The 20,473-nt window shown below is 42.8% G+C and overlaps 1 protein-coding gene across 1 annotated transcript; it reads left to right on the forward strand.

The window, feature by feature from the left end:
* Positions 1–1,856: 1,856 nt before the first annotated feature.
* On the forward strand, positions 1,857–19,844 carry wdr90 (WD repeat domain 90). The gene is made up of 43 exons (XM_061095068.1): positions 1,857–1,918; positions 2,036–2,127; positions 2,809–2,985; positions 4,122–4,260; positions 4,387–4,557; positions 4,748–4,874; positions 5,024–5,079; positions 5,384–5,469; positions 5,579–5,815; positions 6,065–6,127; positions 6,209–6,277; positions 6,375–6,485; positions 6,644–6,789; positions 6,883–6,940; positions 7,193–7,311; positions 8,266–8,427; positions 8,521–8,651; positions 8,746–8,862; positions 8,961–9,196; positions 9,478–9,614; positions 10,048–10,178; positions 10,450–10,580; positions 10,681–10,842; positions 11,143–11,271; positions 11,464–11,597; positions 11,690–11,730; positions 11,836–11,952; positions 12,285–12,422; positions 12,518–12,600; positions 12,705–12,807; positions 12,922–13,043; positions 13,191–13,347; positions 13,441–13,631; positions 13,761–13,929; positions 14,116–14,239; positions 14,639–14,810; positions 15,637–15,759; positions 16,869–17,037; positions 18,185–18,315; positions 18,691–18,834; positions 19,132–19,248; positions 19,359–19,443; positions 19,531–19,844. Exons 1-43 carry the CDS (start codon positions 1,906–1,908, stop codon positions 19,686–19,688), a joined length of 5,478 nt encoding a protein of 1,825 aa, XP_060951051.1. The 5' UTR covers positions 1,857–1,905; the 3' UTR covers positions 19,689–19,844.
* The last annotated feature ends 629 nt before the right edge of the window (positions 19,845–20,473 follow it).

A 20,473-nucleotide genomic window follows, 5' to 3' on the forward strand; every position in this document is an offset into this window, starting at 1 on the left:
TAAATCTAGAACAGAAAAATTCAACGGAGATTTTTTAAAGGAACTCTTCGCATTGTTTTCTATGAAAAATAATCATAGACTGTATATAAAGACGAGTGACGCGTCTCCATTTCCACTATTTATAGAAAAAAAATGTACTCTAGTAGAGTATGTAATGAACTATGGTACAAGTACTGTGGTATCTAACTAATGTACCACAGTGTGTACCATAATGTGCACCATAGTATTGTTAAAAGCTAGGGTGGAATTTGTGTGCATTAGAAATAGAATAAGCTGCTTTAAAACATTTTTAAAACATCTCTTTGAATGATTTTACCTCCTTTATTCTGCTTTTTAAAGATTATTTATAACATGTTGATAAACAGTTTTGAGGCCCCCCCCCCTTGGAATATTTTTTTTGGGGCCCCAGTAGATTCTAGAATGTCCACTGATTTTACTTATTGTATATTTTGCCTGTGTCACCCTGGAGGTCTGGGTCCCGGGCTTTGACCTCCAGCCATGGGTGCGGGGTGCAGCCAGCAAGCAGCGCTTCAGTCGCGGCTGAGCCGGACATGTCCACAGGGCAGGGGCGGCTCCTGGTACAGGCGACATAGGCGGTTGCCTAGGGTGAAAAAAGCCTAGAGGGCGGCACAAGAGACTGAATTATCATGACGTGACACATGCAATGTAAAACAATATATTATCGTCACAGTAGAAGCGCCGCGAAAAGCGGTCCACCTAATTTCCTTGCCCATGTTCGCACCGGCAGCGTAATGCCGGGAAGAACCGGGAAGCGCCGCGGACACACATACAAGCACATAATCTCCTGTGGGGGGCGGCTACAGGCTTTCTTAGGTCAGTCACCTGTGAAGACCAGCATCATTTACCGCTGAACCAGCACGGAGAAATGCACTCCCTGGGCCGCAGGGATGAGCCAGCCCCACGCCACTACGCTGCCATGGGTGGAACCAGGACACCAGGCTTTCGTGTTGGCAGGACTTCAACCACCTATTCATGGCACAGTATCTAGTAAGTGAATTTAAAAACAAAATGAACCATAACTTTTTCAAATTAAATATAACATTTTTAAAATTAAATTAAATACAAAAATTAAATTAAATTTTAAAAAAATGCGCGTGCACATCCTGCTCAGAAGACCATTGCGCAGGAATTGCACCCGCAGGTCTTTTTTTAATTATTTTTTTTATTTAAATTGACATAGTGTAATTCACCCACCTATTCATTGCACAATATCTAATAATATGTAAATTACGCCAATTTGAAATCTCGCCTAGGGTGCCAACATTGCCAGGGCCGGCCCGGCCACAGAGAATCGGGGACATGTCTACAGAGGATCGGGGACATATTGTCCACAGAGGATCGGGTTGTACTCTGGTGTAAAAATTACCTAAAATGAGAGAAATGTATTTAGTGTGACCATTAACGTAGGCTAAGGGAGGCGGGGTTTATCACCTGTAAATATGAGGCGTGTGCGAGATAGGTTGACAATTTCCAAATGTGAAGTAAATCACCGTCAGAACTGTGTGGAGGACAAACTTTGAAAGATAGATTGGACGGAATTAACTCCATTTCCCAGAGTTCCCGGGGAACGAAACGCGCTGACGTCATAAGTGCCGTGCTGTCTCTGCGCGTCGCTGGCAAACGGCGGAGGCTGGCGCGGGAAATATACGACTGAAGCTGGACGTCAAACCCCAAACTGCAGCTTTCCTCTCGGTGTCAGGGAGACATGGAGAAGTCCTCTCGCCTCATGACGATGTAAAACAAATGGTTGCATGTTGTGTTAACGTCTGCGGAAATGGGAGCGAGTGTTTCGAGGGGTATTCACGTGTTTGCTAGCTAACGTCTGAGGATTTAAACCTCTGCCCGACACACGTCAACAAGTGGATTTACCTGCCGTCGCCATCAATGGCCTCCACAGGTAAAGTGACTGTAAACAACACAGAGAGTGAGAGAGGAGCCTGTGACGTGGAGGATGAGTTTACACTGATACATTGAACTTGTTGCTGTGAAGTGAAGCCTGTTTGTGACTCTGCAGGTTGGCAGCATCCTTACGTCAACGTATTCAAACATGTCCGAGTTGAAGACTGGAAGAGGTCTGCGAAAGAGGGGGACGTGACAACATACACGGTAACTGTGTGCCATGCTGGATTCCATCTTCATGGATTCCAGTTGTGTCCATATTGTCGACTTGGGTGCCTCTGAAGTGCAAATCACGATGACAAATGGGATAACACGACAGCAAAACACAACACAACCAATGGCAGATCAAAATGCACAACAGGGTAAAAAAAAAACCACAATAAATCCCAAAACACAATGACAAATAAGAAAACACAACAACAAAATAAAAAGCACAACAGCCTATCGCAAAACTAAATAAAAACAATACACTTTGACAAAGGACAAATAAGAAAACACAGCAACTGAACAAAAAGCACAACAGCAAAACACAATAACCCAACAACTAAACTTAACTACTTCACTTTTGACGGAAAGAGAGAGGTAGCTGCTGTCGACAGTGATCGTCTCTGAGTGGACAAACGCCCTGGCTGTAAAGATGGACACTTGTCATCCAATCAGCGTTGATCCTTGTCCACAGCAGCTTCCTCTATTTTCCTTTTCAAGTAAATGTTGTGTTTTCCCATTTGTGAAATTTGCATTTCAGGCCCACCGTAGTCCACTATTATGATTTGGCTAAATAAACAGCTTTTGTCTCAGTCCTTTCCGACTTTCAAATCTTGGCAGGGTCCTCATCCCTTTAATGAACTAACTATATATTCCATATATATATCTCCATGACACCCTTAGGACAAGACGCTGAAATGCTCAGTTTTCAGAATCCGGGGTCCTGTTCCTGCCAACAGTTACATCCTGGTTCCCAAAAACACCAACCAGTCTCTGGGGCTGGTCGGGCGCTACTTCTACCTTCTGTTCAGACCCATTCCTGGGAAATACTTTGTAGTCCACCTGGATGTTGCCGCAGAGGTATGTATTTTATTGCATGAGTCTGTGAACATGTACACTGTAAAGCTGTTTTCTGGCCTTTCAGCTCTATAGATGGTCTTTGGTTTGAGGCCGTTTAAGATTGTATTAACAGTAGGGATGGGGGGGAAAATCGATTCAGTTACAAATCACGATAATTGTGAATGACGATTTTTAAATCGCCATGCTGCCTCCCAAATCGATTTTGGAAAAATATATGTATTTTTTTTAAACATATTTATTGGTTTATTCGGGGGGGGGGGGGGTATATGGGGGGAGCAACATCACCCCAGAGCATGTTGACCAGCTCTTGTTTTTGCACAAGAATCTAAACATACCCAAGCACTAGCTTTGTATCGCCTACTTGCAAACAACAATAGCCTACTTTTTGTTTATTTTTTGTTTATTTCATTCTATTTAATTTACCTCTAAATCTCTCAGTTTGTGTGCACTTGACAGGGGCTATACAATAAGAGGGCACATTTTTATTTATTTTCTCTATTGGCTGCCCGGCAGTAATTAAGTTAATGTTAATATTTTAAATAAAACTTGTAAAGCTCTAAGGGAATTTGACTGTGTTGTATTTGAAGGTATGATTCAAAATTTTTCCATGGTCCAGTATTTAAAAAAAAAAAAAAATAACCAAAAGAAATCCCAGGAAATCGTAATATCGAATCGCAATACTTACAGAATCGCAATACCCACAGAATCGCAATACATATCGCATCGCCACCTAAGTATCGTGATAGTATCGTATCGGGAGGTCCCTGCCGATTCCCGTCCCTAATTAACAGTCATGCGACTGCACTTCATTTTTAAACGCAACGATAAGAAAGCAACGAACGTAGCTTTCTTTATAATTCTGTGACATTTCAAAGTTTGTTTTTCCAATGTGTCGACATTGTAGTCTAATAGAAAAGTGGGAGCAAATATTCTCCACAGCCTTTTGTTTGCCGTCGAAATGTGTGAAAAAAATGATTCAGTTTAATCTCTTAATTCTTTTTAGACCTAAATTTTTACTCATTCAAGCAGCACTATCAAGACAGTTTAGGATATGAACCTTTTTATTGACTTTTTACAACTTTACAAGCATTTTCTTATTCCTTTCTCTCTCTCTTGCTCCCTGCTGTGATATGTAGGAGGGCCAGGTTGTGCGTATCACCTTTTCAAATATGTTCAAAGAGTTCAAGGCCACAGCGACCTGGCTCCAGTTTCCTTTTCTGTGCGGAGCTGAGAAGGATTCAGTCTATGAGAGCACATCCAAATCTGCAAGACCTGGTAAAACACACATGCAACCATACTGATATGGCCATAATCATTTCATTTTATTTCCTTAGTTGCGCTACTTAGAGTCCACTGTACTTTTCTACGTATTGTAACTTATCTTTATGTTTATGTGTTCAGGTATCGTGGGTCCAGCGCCCAATTCAGTGCGCTGGACCTGTCTGATGCTGGATCTGCAGCACACACTCTCCGTCTATGTCAATCGCTGCTACAGACACGTGAAGAGCATCAAGCTTTGTGCCAACTTGGCAGTGAAAAACATGTTTACCAGTGACCTGCTGCTCGATCCAGGTGGCTTTATTTTGTGTTTTTAATAATGCATAAATCTTATATTTGATATTCACATCTCATGTCACTAGTTTGAGGCAATGCCATGTGAAAAATAAGAGAACAAAAACAAATGAATAAGACAAAGTCTCCTCTTTGTGCATGCAATACATTTTTATTGTTCTCATCTCTTTGTCCTTTTCTCTCTCAATAGGGGTTTCTTTCAGTGAGGCCAAGCTGATGGGACTGGCCTCCTCTCTGGGAACAGGTCCCATGCCTCGAGACATGTCATTCCCTGTGCCCAAGGGCAGCTCCTGGCATGACCTCTACGACCATATCAAGTACGGTTACCTCATCAGAGAAAGTTCTGAATTTATCATCTGCCTTTTTTAAAACAACAGTCTACTATTGCAAATGAAAGAAAACTACAAATGCCTGCTTTATTGCAGTGTACTGCCATGGACTCTCTTCTTTTCTCCTACCCCAACAGGTTTCCCTCAGAGGGAACAGAGTTGCCCTTAGACTCCATTCAAAAAGGCAATCCAGGTAGTAAGTCATGAAATATCACCCTGCACATCACTCTCATCACATGGTATTTAACAATTTTTCTGCCTTGTGTGCGATGATCTTTACGTCTGACTCCTTTAGCTTTTTAAGATTTTCCTTAAAACATCTGTTTTTCTCCACAAAAAATATTTTGTTATCATTCATTTCATTCCACTGTTTACTTTTAGAAATCAATACTTACAAAGCAAATACATTATAATACATCTTTTTCAGTTCTTGCCTTTCTTAATAGGCATTTCCGGTATTATGGATGAATGACATTCATGCCCCCCCTTTTTCACAGGCGGTGAGGTATCTCGCTGTGTCACCCTCAGCAAACCAGTTCAGGACCGCGTGTCCCTCGTCCAGCAGATCACCACCCCAAAATCAGTAAGCTCCAGTACAAGCTTTCATCAAGCCTCTGTGTATTAACCCAGCTAGATTTTAATTTTGTTAAATAGTCAAATACGATTTTGAAAAAACCTTTTATTCTCCTCAGCTGCTGAGGGATCGAACCCCCGTGGTGACAGACATATCTGAGTTGGGTGAACCCTCCTCTCACCCAAAAGACGACTGGCTTTGCCATAATGATAACCAGCAGCAGCAGCAGTCCGCATGCTTCAGCCCACACCAGCTCAGATCCAGGTCACCCTGTGATACTGATGACAGTGAAGTCCATGTGTTTGCGCACCCTGAGGACGCCTTCAGCAAATACGGGGAGGAAAGTGAAGAAGAGGTGAAGCTTCACATGGACTAGACTGTACTTTCGATTCAACTTAAGTATTGAACTGCGTCCAGATGTAATTGTATGGTAATGCTTCAGAATTTATGTCTGAAAAAAATTACTGTAAAAGAGAAAAGAACACAAATATACTAGATGTCTCTCTCTGGTATATCATTTTCATTATAGTGCACGAGATCACAATGCATCCAATACAGTTAAGTAACTGCTTTGAAAACACTGTTCCCCTTGTCATATTCCCAGTTTGTTTGCAGTTCTCCTCCACATCCTCTTCATTTGTCATCAGCTAAAGAAACCAAACAGCAGGTAATAGATGAGAGTGAGTTAGAGGGGAATGAAGCTCATTACTAAACCTTACAAATCTGCTTTTTCTGCTCTCTTCATTAGAAGCTGCTTCCAGACCCTATTCTCAATCTCAATCGAATCATTGGATTTGGAGGAGGCACTTTTAAAAATGTATGCCCCTTTTAATCTAAACTATAATAAAAAGTAGGCTGGCTTCATCCTACGTTATAAACTAGAGGTCTAACATTTGCTTTGTATTCCGCTACAGGCTCTGTGGACCAAATCAGGTGATGCAGTGGTTTATCCGTGTCATGCAATTATCGTCTCTATGAAGATTTCTTCGAACCAGCAGAGATTCTTTATTGGCCACACTGATAAGGTAAATGAGTGGTTATATGTTTACGATGGCCTCCTTTGAAAGGCTCTTTGAATTGCTTAATTCTAGGCCTTGAAACGTGGTTGCAAGGCAAAGAGACAGCATTTTCTTGTGTCTTTGTTACAGAAATGTATTTTTTGACACTTGTTTTTTCTCTGTAGGTGTCTGCCCTAGCTTTTAATGCCAACGCAACCCTGCTGGCCTCAGCGCAAACTGGTAATCATAGTGTAGTTCGAGTATGGAACTACCACAAAGGAAACTGTCTGGCAATGTTCAGAATTCATGCTCATTCATTATCCTCTCTTAGGTAACCAACTGCACACGTCATATACATGATGCATTCACATGTTAAACGCTGCTCGCTCAATTAAAATTGCTCTCTTTTCTTTCCATTATACAGTTTCTCCCACAGTGGCAGTGTTCTCTGTGGAGTGGGTAAAGACAGCCACACTAAAACAGTAAGCCTTATGAATGCAAATGTTTCCACATGAAAATTCCATCGTTTAAGGCATTTAGCACTAGCTGGTCTCTGTAGGCAGAACCATGTGTGTCATTAGATTCAGATGAGAAACTGCTGAGCGGCCCATTTAATCACTTCTCTGACTGACTCATCTAGTTGTAATTTCAAATGACGAATTATAACTATAAATTATTGCCCTTAGCTGCAAGCAGACTGTATATATTTGCATGACTAATTCTGCTTTTCTCAGATGGTGGTGGTGTGGAACACTCAGAACATCACTAAAGGTGGAGAGGTGACCATCTTAGCCAAAGCTCACACCGATGTGGACATTAACACCATGAAGATCGCCTTCTTTGATGATACAAGGTACCCTGGTTTCTGTGTTTAGTCACGTATTGATTGATTCTTTTCACCAAAAGTGCATGTCTGCATATAATAATAATAACAGACTTAATTTGTTAAGCACCTTTCATACAAGAATTGGCTAGAAATTAAGGCATGAATCAGCTTTTCAGCATCTGTATAGTTTTATAAATGGCCGAACATTTGCTATGTTTCTTCTACATCACACACATACACACTGAGACGGGACATCTCCTCTCATAATATAGATGTTATATTTTGCACAACACATTCACATAGAAAGGTAGTACATTCTCAGTGGACACTTTCTTAATAAAATGAGGTTGTAGTTCTCCAGTGATGACTGATGAGTCATTACACTCCTAGCAGCTCAGTAAATCAGGGAACAGTAGCTGAACCATCAATATGATGAAGAGGAAAGACACAACAACAATGAAAGACTGTGATACAGGCATAAGCGAACAAGCTGTGAAAGGGATTGTACTACCTAGAGACCTAATAACCTCATTGAATATGAATTTAGGAATGTTGCATTAGCATTATTTGATTCATGGCTGGTACCTGTGGCAGTTTGCAATGACAGCAAGGCCCCTGTGTCGCCTGTTGACTCCCACAGTGCTCACTGCTGATCAGCTATTCACTGAATTCATGATCAACCCAAAACCCTCAGAAAGCTACAAACAGCCAAATCACCAGCATCAATGTTCAGTTCAAAGCTAGAGAATGCAGCTTTAAATTATTCTGGATGAACCACTGTTTTAAGGCTTTTTTGTGTTGAATGTCTGGAGCATAAGACAGAATTGAATAATCAAACAATGAAAAGTGTGCTTGTGTAAAGAGAGTTGTGTCACTTCAGCAGATTTTTGTAGTAGAAAGAGTAGAACAGAAATAGGCATCATATCGACTTGTCTGTTATTTCGAATTCTGGGACTAAATATGTGAGCGTGCTGCTTTTAGGTTGGTGTCTTGTGGTCGTGACAATATTCGTCTGTGGCGAGTACGGAACGGGACGCTGCGCTCCTGTCCAGTAAACCTGGGGGACTACCACTCCATGGACTTCACCGACGTGGCCTTTGAGGAGGGAAACGCCTCCAGCCAGCATCCAGATGATCAAACCCTGTGAGTGAAAGATCCCTCATCATTGTAAGAAATATGAATTTTATCTGGATATTCAGAAAATGGAATTAATAAAAGATGACTCTCTTCCCACAGATTTGCCAGCAGTCGCAGTGGCCATATCTTTGAGGTGGACTACAGCCGCGTAGTCATTAGAAATGTGAGGAGACTGTTGCCTGCACCGCAGCAGCATGCAGGCCGTAGAGAGAAATTGACTTTTAACACAGGTATGTCTGAACTCATTCGGAGCAGGAAAATGTTTATTTTATATTTTGAAGCAGAGCCTGTGAAGACATGAGGTTGGGTGCTTGTGTGCCACAGGTCCCGGCATCGCCATCAACAGCATCAGCGTGTGCTCGTCATTCTGTGCCACGGGCTCTGAAGACGGCTTCCTGCGTCTGTGGCCCCTTGATTTTTCTGCCGTCTTCCTGGAGGCTGGTAGGCACAGCAGGGTTAGGCCTGACATTAACCTGCAGCAAACTAAACTGTAGGGGATAGTTCACATCCTCACTGAGACACATGTCATCGTTTCCCAGAGCACGAGGGACCTGTGAGCCTGGTGTCTGTCTCATCGGACAGTCTTCAGGTCCTGGCAGCCACCTCAACCGGTATCCTGGGTTTCCTTGATGTCAGCAGCCGCGGGTACAACACGCTGATGAGGTCGCACACAGACACTGTGCTTGGCTTCAGTGTGGACGGCGTCCGTCGGCATCTCACAACTGCCTCTTCCGACGGCACAGTGCGCATTTGGAATATGGACTCCTTACAGCAGGTCAATCCACGTCAAGTCAATTTCTTTTCCTAATTTCGGTGACTAGACACTGTCCTTCAGTTGGTTGAACGAGACATAAAAAGGCTCAAGTCTGTTCAGTTTTACTTTCTCTGCTGAAGCAAGGCCACGTGAGGCTGTTTTTAATCTCTCTTTCTAGGCTAGTTTGTGATTTATAAAAAGCGAGCGATTACAATTGTCTGTTTTTATTTAATAATCCAACCACCAAAGTCCTTGTTCACTCTCTACGACTGAATGTCTGTCTTGTTGTCTCCTGTGTGTAGCTGTACGACTTTGTGTCTGAGGACAGCCCCTGTTCAGTGGCCTTCCATCCCAGTGAGCAGGTCTTCTCTTGTGGCTCCAACTCGGGCGTCATCCGGGTCTTCGACATCTCAAGTGCCAAACTGTTGGCTGAACACAAGTACGTCTGAACTAACTTCCTCTTGTGGATACCATATGTTTGCATGGATGCAATTACTACAGTGTATTATATAGCATGATATGTTCTGTTACACACAGTATACAATGCTTAAAATACATTATAATTTGACTGGAATAGTAAATTGACCTTGATATTAAAGGAACAATTTTGCAATTATAATTTGATGTAGATAACAGGTACGGTAATGACTGCACTATCAAATGAATATGTGAAATTCTCGTCTGTGTTTATGTCCTAAACCTAATATCTGCCATGTGGGTCAGTTTTGGTGCATTTTAAGTTGCAAGAGATATCACCATAACTGCTGTTAAAAAGTGTATCCGCCAGTAGAGTACTGACTGATTTTGTATTCCTATTTCTCAGCATATATATTTCTGCTTACATACAGTATGTGTATATATATATATTACAGGCATCACATTGGTGAAGTGGTGGGTCTTGCCTTCTCTCCGGACGGGGAGTACATGTACAGTGCTGACTCTCAGGGCTCCCTTGCACTTTATAACTCCTCTGAGGAAGATCACAATGTCATCAGAGTTGTATGTATGTACACACACACACACACACACACACACACACACACACACACACACAAATATACCTCAAGACAATTGTAGTAGTATCATATGTTACACTTAATCTAACCATAAACCTTTCATGCAAGCACAGAATCAAATATCATTAGCTAGCCAACACAATGTGATACTGCTTGAACTGACTTTACTCAAAGTCTAAGTAGTTTGCATCACAGTTAGTTTATCCGAAAGCCACATTTAACATCGTCTTGAGATTCACTCTGTACCTGATTTCCTAGGTAATGTGGTAGCCCGAGGCACGGAGCGCGCCCCAGACGCTCTCACAGTGCGCAGCGACAGCCGCTGTCTGGCTTTTGTCGGTCCCTCCGAGTACATCGTCACTATTGCTGACGCACGGTCTCTGGATGAGGTATCTCCCACAGTGACACCTTTCATGCCTAATGAGTAGTGAGGCTTGCTTCATCACCCTTCTCTTATGGGTCCGACTGACACATGTCATCCTTACCCAGTTGCTCCACGTGGATGTGAGTATTTTGGACGTAGAGAGCCCTCGTCTGGATTCTGCACTGAAGGTCTGCTTCTCCCTGGCCTCCACTGAACATCTGCTGGTTGCGACATCTGCTAACAAAATCCTCTGGGTTAGCACTAAGACAGGCCGTCTGCTTCGAGAGGTAACACCACAGATGTTGTGTCTTAAGTTATCAGCAAATTATTTTGCAATGTTTTTATTTATTTGCTGAAAGTGTACAAGATTAAGCAGAGGAAGGTGTTTAAAAAGTTTCAGTAGAACATGAGATCACCTGACAGAGATACTGACGACAAGAAGCTCACAGGGTAGAAGAATGTGGGAAATGTGTCCGCAGAGAGAGTAACAAGAGACAGAGGGTTTTGATATGCACAGGTTGTCTCTACACCATCATTTGATCCAATTTTCAGTTACATTTCAGAGTTTGTTTTGATTTTCCTTTCAGATGTCTAAGGTTCACAAACACCAGATCTCATCCTTGGCTGTTAGTGAGGACAGTCGATTCCTGCTGACTGCGGGACACAATGCTGTTAAAGTGTGGGATTATAACATGCAGCTCGATGTCAACTCACAGGTACTCAACAGTTAGATCCCTTTTACCTCTTACTGTTAGTGGCTAAAATGTACCTTACACACACTCTTCAGATTTAAATTTTATTAAGTATCTTCCGCAGAAAGTATGTTGTCTTTGTGTCACTTTGAAGTAGAAGTATTAGAAGGTTATGTGATTTCTGTCGTGACTGAGACGCTTGTTTCTCTGGAGCAGTTGTTCATAGGTCACAGTCAGCCTATCTGCCAGGTGAGCTTCACCCCGGACCAAATGGGAGTTGTCTCAGTGGGAGACGCCATATTTCTGTGGGACTTTCTGGCGCATTCTAGTTACTCTTTGACTGAAAAAAGGTAATAATCGATCTCGCCTGTGAATCTTGTTGTGTGTTACGCTTCATGAGTTTTATTGGTAAGTGTCCAATTCGCTCTGTCTTCACTCACAGTTTACCTCTCAGAGTAAACCACCCCTCGGCCCCTAGATCAGGTAAATTTACATTGAGGTCATTGAAATGCTAGAATAATAGAGTGTACCTGATCCAAATCTTCTGACTAAATTCAATGTATTTCTTTAATTTGTGTTTTCATGTAGATGTTGCAGTGAGTGAAGTTCAGTTGGCCAATGGGATGCCTCGACAAAAAGCACCCCTCCCTTCCTCACCACCTCCACATCTGGAGATCAGCACGACATACCAAGCTGATCGGGATGGTTAGTTCTCCCGCTCATGTGAATAGATATGAACTTGCGTATATGAAATATTTAAATTGTCTTACTGGTGTGAACCTCAATACTTCAGCCTTTAGCTAAAAAAGCCAATCCCCAATTGTTGCTTAGCAACACCTTAATTGACGTGCCACAATCTTACTCAGCATGTGTTCGTTGCTATTGGCTACAACCAAAGTGTTTTATGGATGAAGGGATGTGGATTATAGGGACCTTATTCCGTGTAACTTTAGTGGTTGGTGGAGGTGTACGACTGTCAGGCTGTAATTGTAGTGTTTTCTCTTCTGAAACTTTTGGCACTTCGTCTCTTTGTGCAGACACCCCAACCATCATAACTTCTCCGGGCCCACCCAGTGGTTCAGGTCCGTCATCTGGTCCCAGATCTGCCGCCTCCTTCCTCAAAGTAACAGAGATGGTCAAAACACCTTCCCTGAATAGCTTCCATAACGACACTAGTAAGTGCTCCCCTGCCATATTTAATATTTGCAGTGAACTGACTTCTCTTCTGCTGTTGTATTTATTTCTTAATTCGTTTTTTTTTTTTTTAAAGTTCAGTCAAAAGGCAAGAAGCCAATACGTCCAGATTGTTACAGGCACTTTATCCCACGTTTCAAGCCCTCCACTATTGATCAGGTAAGCAACAATTTGTATTATAATGAACTGTAGTCAAGGAGTGCTTTGATATTCTTGCGCTTTGATATCCTTGCACTCCAGTCTGACTGTTTTCTCGGATTCAGGCGGCTGTGGCTCCCCAACCAGGAGAGGAGGGCATCAAGCTGAAAGCAGTGATTGGCTACAATGGCAATGGCCGTGGCAACATGGTGTGGAGCCCTGACCAAGGTCATTATAATATACTGAAAGTCAAAGTTAAACATTAACTGTAAATTAAAATAAATAATGAACTATAAAACTGAGGTTGGTGAAAGTTGTTGTCTCTTAATACATTTTCTGTAGGTTTATTTGCGTACTCGTGTGGCTGCGTGGTGGTGGTGGAGCACCTTCATACAGGATGTCAGAGACACTTGCAAGGCCACAGTGAGGAGATCTCTTGTCTTGCGATCTCAAATGATGCACAGGTACTTTTATCATAGTTTTTGACATTTAGTTTGTGTTCGATTCTGTGAACCTAAAGTCACGCTGCTCAGACCACAGAGACAGCTACAAATCAAGTTTGCCTTGCGCTTAATGTAATAATGCTTTGCGTCTTGTTATCTCCTGCCTAGAAAATGGCATCAGCAGCAGGCGGCAGTAACGGCAGCAGGAGCCTCGTCTGCATTTGGGATGTGCAGAATGGAACATGTCATAAAAGCATCTCCTTCCACAGAGGGGCGGTGCAAAGTCTCTGTTTTTCCAGGGACGATCGCTTCTTTCTCTCTGTCGGTCAGTAAAATTTGAATTTAAACTCTTGGCATAATGACAAATAACAAATGTTGCTACTGTTACTACAACGGGTTTCTTCCCAATTCCCTCTAGGAGACTTCTCTGAGCCAGAGCTGGCTCTGTGGAGCACCAAGACCTTCCAGCTGCTGTCCAGCGTGAGCATGTCTGGACCGATCCATGATGCAGCCTTCAGCCGCTCTGCAGCCGGCCAGCTTGCCTGTGTGGGCAGCCAGGGGATTTACTTCTGCCTCCTCCACACTCATGACCTGGATGTTGACCTCCAGGTAAAACAGAAATTGTAATAGGAAATACTGTATCATTTTCAACTGCACATTCAGTGTGTTCTTGTCGGTAATTATTGTACTTGTACACACCCTGGTACATAAGGATTGACCTGTCTTTCACCCTTTCAGGTCCAGAGGGTAAAAGCACCTGCGGCGGTCGGGGATGTGGAGCTGACTGCTCTGTGCTATCACACGGACTCCTTTCTGTTCACTGCCACTAACCGAGGACATGTTTGCGTCTGGGACGTGAACACACAGGATTGCTTTATGACCTGGGAAGCAGATAAGGGAGAGATTGGTACATATTTATTATACATTCTGACCATCTAGTTAGGATAATAATACTTTTAGCTGAAGTTCCCGAAAAATACATACCAGCATTATTATCTTCTAGTTGCTTGTATTAAATTGTGGAGATGCTTTTTATTCCACTCGGTAAATGAACCTGCAATGTGAATGAGATTGGTGTGGTTTCCTGGTGCAGGAGTGCTGTTGTGTCGAGGGAACCGTCTGTTGACGGGCAGCAACACCCGCTGGTTCCGACTGTGGGAGGTCGAAGCTATTCAGAGCCTGGAGCCCCAGGAACAAGTCTGCCATGTGGAGGACAGGTGTGTATCTTTTTCTTAAGGCTATATGTATGTTTGATCTCGGCAGTAGACTCTTCACATGTGATGTATACGTTCCTCAGCACGTGGAGCTAGCCACATAGATCAGACAGAGACGTTACAATCTGGTAAATTAACTTTAACGAAGGAAAATTAAGTTGTATTTTCCCATTTTTAATCAAATACCCCATTGGAATGTGTATGCCGTGTATGCAACAAGTCATTGTCTTGTCACATGCCTGTTAAAGTGATAAACTGCACTACCTGCAGTTGTCCTTATTGACGATAACAGATGTTTACATGTGCTACAAAACTATCAACCGCCGTTACACCAGTGCTACGTGTTAAAGCAGTTAACACACAGCCCTGCATTTATTGTGGTGACCTGTGTCTTTTCCTTAGATGGACCACTGTGGTGTTGGAGAAAGAGATCATGCTGGACGGAACCGTAGTCAGCGCAGCATTTGATAACACAATAGACATGGGCATCGTTGGAACCACAGCGGGAACTCTCTGGTACATCAACTGGTCCGATAACAGCAGCATCCGGCTGGTCAGCGGGCACAAGACCAAGGTACCACAGCTCTGTCACCAGGCCTGACAAATGAAAAATAACCACATCCAAATCTTGTGTCTCTGGGAAGAGCTAGAGTATAAGGTTTAAACTTATAACTTATTACAACATATTATTGTTGATGGCTTGATGGTACACATCTGCCCAAGACTTGCTAACACATGTAACATGTCTGTGCAGTGAGCAAACACAGCATCAAACCTTTTCACAGTTTGTCCTGACAAAATGTCAACAAATGTCATGTCCTGAACTAAATCTTGTTTACAGCACCCTGTCTGGCTGAATTATTTATGCCATATTAAGCTGAATCCCTCAGCTCAGAAAACCTTGATGGGATTTTTAAAAACGATTTTGGAGGTCAAGGTCAATGTGCCCGAAAAAAACAAGATTTGGGCCATAACCGAAGACTTCAAGCTGATTATGAATTTAACACAAATGTCGAAAATAACATAATGGCATTTTTATATCTTAACAGTCAAATGTCAGCTACAATCTGACATCAAAAAGTTCTGGATATTATTAAACTCTATAACATGGAACACAAGGGGAGATTGTGAACATATTTCTTGCAGTTTGACTTAACTGAAACTGAAACTGAAAGAGATGAAGATTTTTTTTTACTAAAAAGGGAAAAGCGCAATTCTGAATGAATCAGGAAAGTGCAGCCACTTTCAGGAAAGATTCAGAAGCGAAGGATGAAAATGACATGACCTCTGAGGAATTCTGTTTTTCAGAAGCATCAGTCGAGTTTCTGATGTTCGCTTGATGTAATTTTAACATCTTTCAGACACGGTGACGTCACACTCTCTTTTTTGCCGCTGTCTAGGTTAATGATGTCGTGTTCAGCCCTGACGAGAATCACTTCGCCACCTGCAGCGAGGACGGCAGCGTGAGGGTGTGGTCGGTGCCCAGCAACGAACTGGTGGTGCAGTTCCAGGTGCTCAACCAGGTGAGGGGACGCATTTAGGAAATATTCTACCTTAATAGGTGGGTCAGGTCTTGTTGAAATTGAAGGAACGCTGGGGATTTCTAACTAGGGATGCACCGATCCGATATTTGTATCGGTATCGGTACCGATATTGAAGAAATTTCTAGATCGGGTATCGGTGCCAATGGGCCGATCCATATCGGCTGATCTATTCTGTGTAATTCTATGCTGTGCGCTGTGAGTGACGTCATACACAAGCAACACGCCGTGCGGAGCCGACAGTGCCCGGCGCCTCTCCCCCGGTTCCCGGTGCGAGCCAAGCCGCCTCCACCGTGGCCGCGGTGCTCCCCGGAGCCGGGCTGCCGGCTGCTGGTGCTGCTGCCCCGGTACCGGGACCCGGAGCGGGACCCGGACCGGGACCCGGAACTTTGCCCACTCCGCACGCCGCCGCCGCTAGCTTCCCCCCGGCGTCTGTGAACCCCGGTCCGGGTCCCGGTCCGGGTCCCGCTCCGGGTCCCGCTCCCGCTCCGGCTCCTGGTCCGGGTTCTGGTCCGGCTCCCGGTCCCGCTCCCGGTCCGGCTCCCGGTCCCTCCGCCAGCCCGGTGCCGGACGGGTCTCCCGCCCTGCTCAGTTTGAACGGAACCGGCGGAGCTGCAATGGTGGTGAACTCGCCCGCGGGTGACTTAGAACTGGTGCGGACCAGGGGAATCCGACTGTTTAATTAGTATCGGTATCGGATCGGTATCGGCCGATACTAAACCTCAGATATCGGTATCGGAGGTGAAAAAAGCGGATCGGTGCATCCCTATTTCTAACTGGATATCAGCTGTAAATATGATTGGGGAAATCAGAGAAAGATCATTTATATTTTTAGGGATTCTAACAACATCAACCAATGAATTGTTGGTCTCCTGGTGTTTCTGCTCCATAGCAAGTTAAAAGTTTGTGATGACTATTTATTCCTTTGTCTTTTTAAGTACAGAACTATAAAAATTATAAGCAAAGCTCCCGGTAATTATGCTTATTACATCAGGGGCATATTTCCTTCTTTGTGCAGACAGGTGGAATTATACCCACTGTGCCGGTAATTACATTCACTACACAGCTGCTTTTCTTTGTTTCTCTGTCAGGCCTGTTGCTGTGTGTGCTGGAGTCCCTCTCCCAGTGAGAACAGTGCATGTGTGGCTGCAGGATACAGTGACGGGACCCTGAGGATCTTCCGACTTGCCTCCTCAGAGATGGAGATGAAGCTGCATCCCCATCAAGTTGCCGTCACTGCCATCCAGTACTCGGCTAGTGGTGAGAGAGCAGTTTCAGAAAACTTTCATCTGCTGGTATTACTCAGATCAAGACTTTCCCCTGGTCGTCCCTCTCCTGTCTGTTTCTTTAAGTGATCCCTTCCTGGCTTTAAGCACCATGAACTGTTCTGATTCAAAAGGTTATTGTTCCAATGGTCAAACACCAAGGCTACATCCACGTTAATATGTCTTTGTTTTCTGATAATACCTCTCCTCCTTGTTGTAGGCAGCTGTAGATTTAAAATTGAACTGCACAAAGGCTGCTAGCAAAGACAACAAGCTCAACAATACTTTAAAATGACCAACCGTGTTTCATTCAATACCAGGGCCGGGTCTAGACAGGCATGTATGAGGGGGCAGCCACAAATCTTGAGGGGGCATTGTGCTTTATTATATTATTATTATTATAAATTGGGATTTAGTTTGAGGGGGCACAACATTTATTTGAGGGAGCCAGGCCCCCTCTTGCCCCTGCCTAGACCCGGCCCTACTAGTATTTAAAGTTGATGTTTTTTTTTGCTCAGAAGGGTCAGGTGACAGGAACATGACAAACAAGGGTGGGATAAGGCTTGATTGATATGTAGCCATCAGGAAGTACATGTGGGTGTCTGCATAATTCTTTCTTTTCCTCAGACTAAAACACAACCCTGGAGTTTTCAAACTAAAGCAGTGTTTCCAAATGTCCATGTTTAGGGTTTGACAAACTACTCTGCAGATTTAAAAACAAAAGTGATAGATTTCTGGCAGGCTAAATATCTTAATTGTAATCACAGTGCAGGATGGGGTACATGTAGTGGTGAGGTGCCCCTGACTTATGCTATATTCAGCTTTTAAGCTAAGGAGAGCAAGAGCCAGACAAAGGTAAATGTACATTATTAAAGTAATTATCAAGTCGTGGATTTTTTGTTGTTTAAGTAGATTTTTTTAAGTTATTACATTGTAAATACCTAGGTCGGAACTTGGCATAATGTTTGTTAGTGTGGATGTAGCCTTATAGAAAAATGTATGCATGGTCAAAGAAATGGGTCATAACTAATTCTTCCTTCCAATTTAAAGACCAATGATCAAGTCCATGTACTGCCAGTGAAGTGTCATGTTACATCATAGCTGCTACGATTCATTCAGTATCTGCTTTTCGACCCCAACAGGTCACGTGATCCTTTCAGGGGGGAAGAATGGTCTCGTAGCTGTCAGCAGCCCCGTGAATGGAGCGACTATCCAGATCATCAGGGACCACAAAGGAGCTCAGATTAACACCATCCAGTGTGTGACTGAAGAGGTCAGCTCAGTGAGTCATGAATCAGAGAATGGAGCTTTATCTCAGCTTAATGTGACGGCACATTAGAAACTGAACAAAGACTTCAGAAGTACCCACATTCAATTTGTCCTTTTAGTAACAATTTCATTCGGCGGAAGATTTGTGTTAGTTTTATCAGTAAGAGAAAGTGGCAGAAATATAAGTCTGTTAGAAACGGTACACGCTGAAAAATAAATAATAACTTGAACACTTATGAGACAGAATAGTAAAACACCAGCCTGAGTGTCTGTATTTTAGAAGCAGTCACTACATTTGTTTTTATTCATAAGTAGGTATGTATCACATTTTGTTATATCAGTACGTCTTTGAAGTGTTTTTTTATCTTCTCATCCTTAGTGTAAGAATTTCGCGTTGGAAGAAAAGGAGATGTGGTTGACAGCCAGTGCTGACAGACGTGTCAGTGTGTGGGCTGCCGATTGGTTGAAGGACAAGTGCGATCTCCTAGACTGGCTGACGTTTCCCGCTCCTGCCTATTTGGAGGTACTGGCTGTTGATTAACTGATGGTACACGGTAATGAATGGAAATGTCTCTGCACGTGTTCATACCTATGGTACATCCATACTGGATTTTCAGCTCTGTTTCGTAGTCTATACTCATACTCACTTAACACACATTTGCATTCAATACTTCCCCTCAGCCTTTTTTATTCTACATGTATGTTTTTATTTGTTCTTTTGACATTTTCCAACATATCTTTTTGTCCTGTTTTTAAAATATCTTCACAAGAACATTTAGCTCAGTCATTGTCATATATCTATAAACAATTTGTGTTGCAGGACGACAGCCCACCTCCCAGCCTGGCTGCCTTCTGTCCAACAGACCCTGACCTGGTGGTCTACACAGGCTACGGAGTAGAGAAAGAGTTGTCCTTCTACAGCCTGACTAAAAAACAGGTACCGCAGCTCCCCCTGCTTCATTGTGTGGGGATTTTTTTTTGTACCTCATCATGGTTAATGTGTTTAATATCATGCAAAATTTATTTGTTTTATTTGTTTTTCTGCAGATAATTAAAAAGATTGCCCTGCCCCACTGGGCCACATGCTTTGGTCTCTCCTCTAAGTCTCAGCTCGTAGCTGTGGGATCAAAAGGTAAACTTGAATTTTAAATGAAAGTGTAATAAAAGTTTCGAGCTCACGTGTAATACATTTCTCCCTCTGTGTCTTATCTCTTACCAGAGCGCGTGTTGAAGTTAATCAAGTCGAGCAGCGGCAGGTTTCAGGACTTCCTGCAGCACAGTGACTCACTGCAGACGTGTCACTTCTCACCCACTGGGACGCTTTTTTTCACAGTGGCTTATAATGAGATCTTGCTGTGGGAGGTGCAGGGCCTCTGAGGGCCTCGGATCTGTTTCATTTAGTCAATTTGCCTAGTTCCATTGGTATATACTGTAATTTTATTGTTCCATAAATATTTCTTTTTGTGAAGTAGTTGTGTAGAAGCTTTGTGCCGCAGAGGTTTTTATTTAATTAAATTAACATTGTGTGTGGTTTTAGAATACAGTTGTTGTTTTTTTAATGAATGGATTATTTTGTTTATTCAGTCATTTCTAAATTTTGAATTTATTTTAGTTTTTTTTTTATGCTGCAGTTTCGTACGTATGAAAACTGATGTGAAATAAAAAATAGTTACTGTTTTTGAGAAGTATTTTCCCTGATTCGGTTATCAGTCTGTCACATTGCTTCTGCACATTACATCCCTCTCCTTTGGTTTGATTTCTTGTATGTTTGCTTATGTTTGTTTGTCAGCAGGATTACGCAAAAACTACATAACAGATTTCCACAAAAGTTGGGCCACAAAAGATTCCATCACGTTTTGGTGTGGATTTAGCTAAAAATTGTGTTTTTTACACCAGCTCTCAGGCAGTAATGCATGAGTTTGATGGGAAACAGAATAAGGCCTATTTAGGTAGCTAACATCTGCATGTGAGTCATAGTAAATTGGTGCAACTTGATTGAACTTAAGGGGAATGTTCATCCTTGGTGTAGGAATGTGCTCTCCTGACTGTCATTGTAGTTAAGATATTTTATAGTTTGAGTATTTGAGCATAATCCACAATGACTAGTGTCGAGGGAAAAAAATAGTCAAATGATTAAAGATCCCTGCATGCATTAATATCAA

This window comes from Limanda limanda, chromosome 21 (assembly GCF_963576545.1).
Source record: "Limanda limanda chromosome 21, fLimLim1.1, whole genome shotgun sequence".
Lineage (NCBI taxonomy): Eukaryota > Metazoa > Chordata > Actinopteri > Pleuronectiformes > Pleuronectidae > Limanda > Limanda limanda.

What these genes read in the sequence shown, in the direction of transcription:
- wdr90 (XM_061095068.1), top strand. An exon ending in GACCTCTACGACCATATCAA is followed by an intron (nt 4,875 to 5,023) that starts GTACGGTTACCT and finishes CTACCCCAACAG; the next exon opens with GTTTCCCTCAGAGGGAACAG. An exon ending in GAGGAGGCACTTTTAAAAAT is followed by an intron (nt 6,278 to 6,374) that starts GTATGCCCCTTT and finishes ATTCCGCTACAG; the next exon opens with GCTCTGTGGACCAAATCAGG.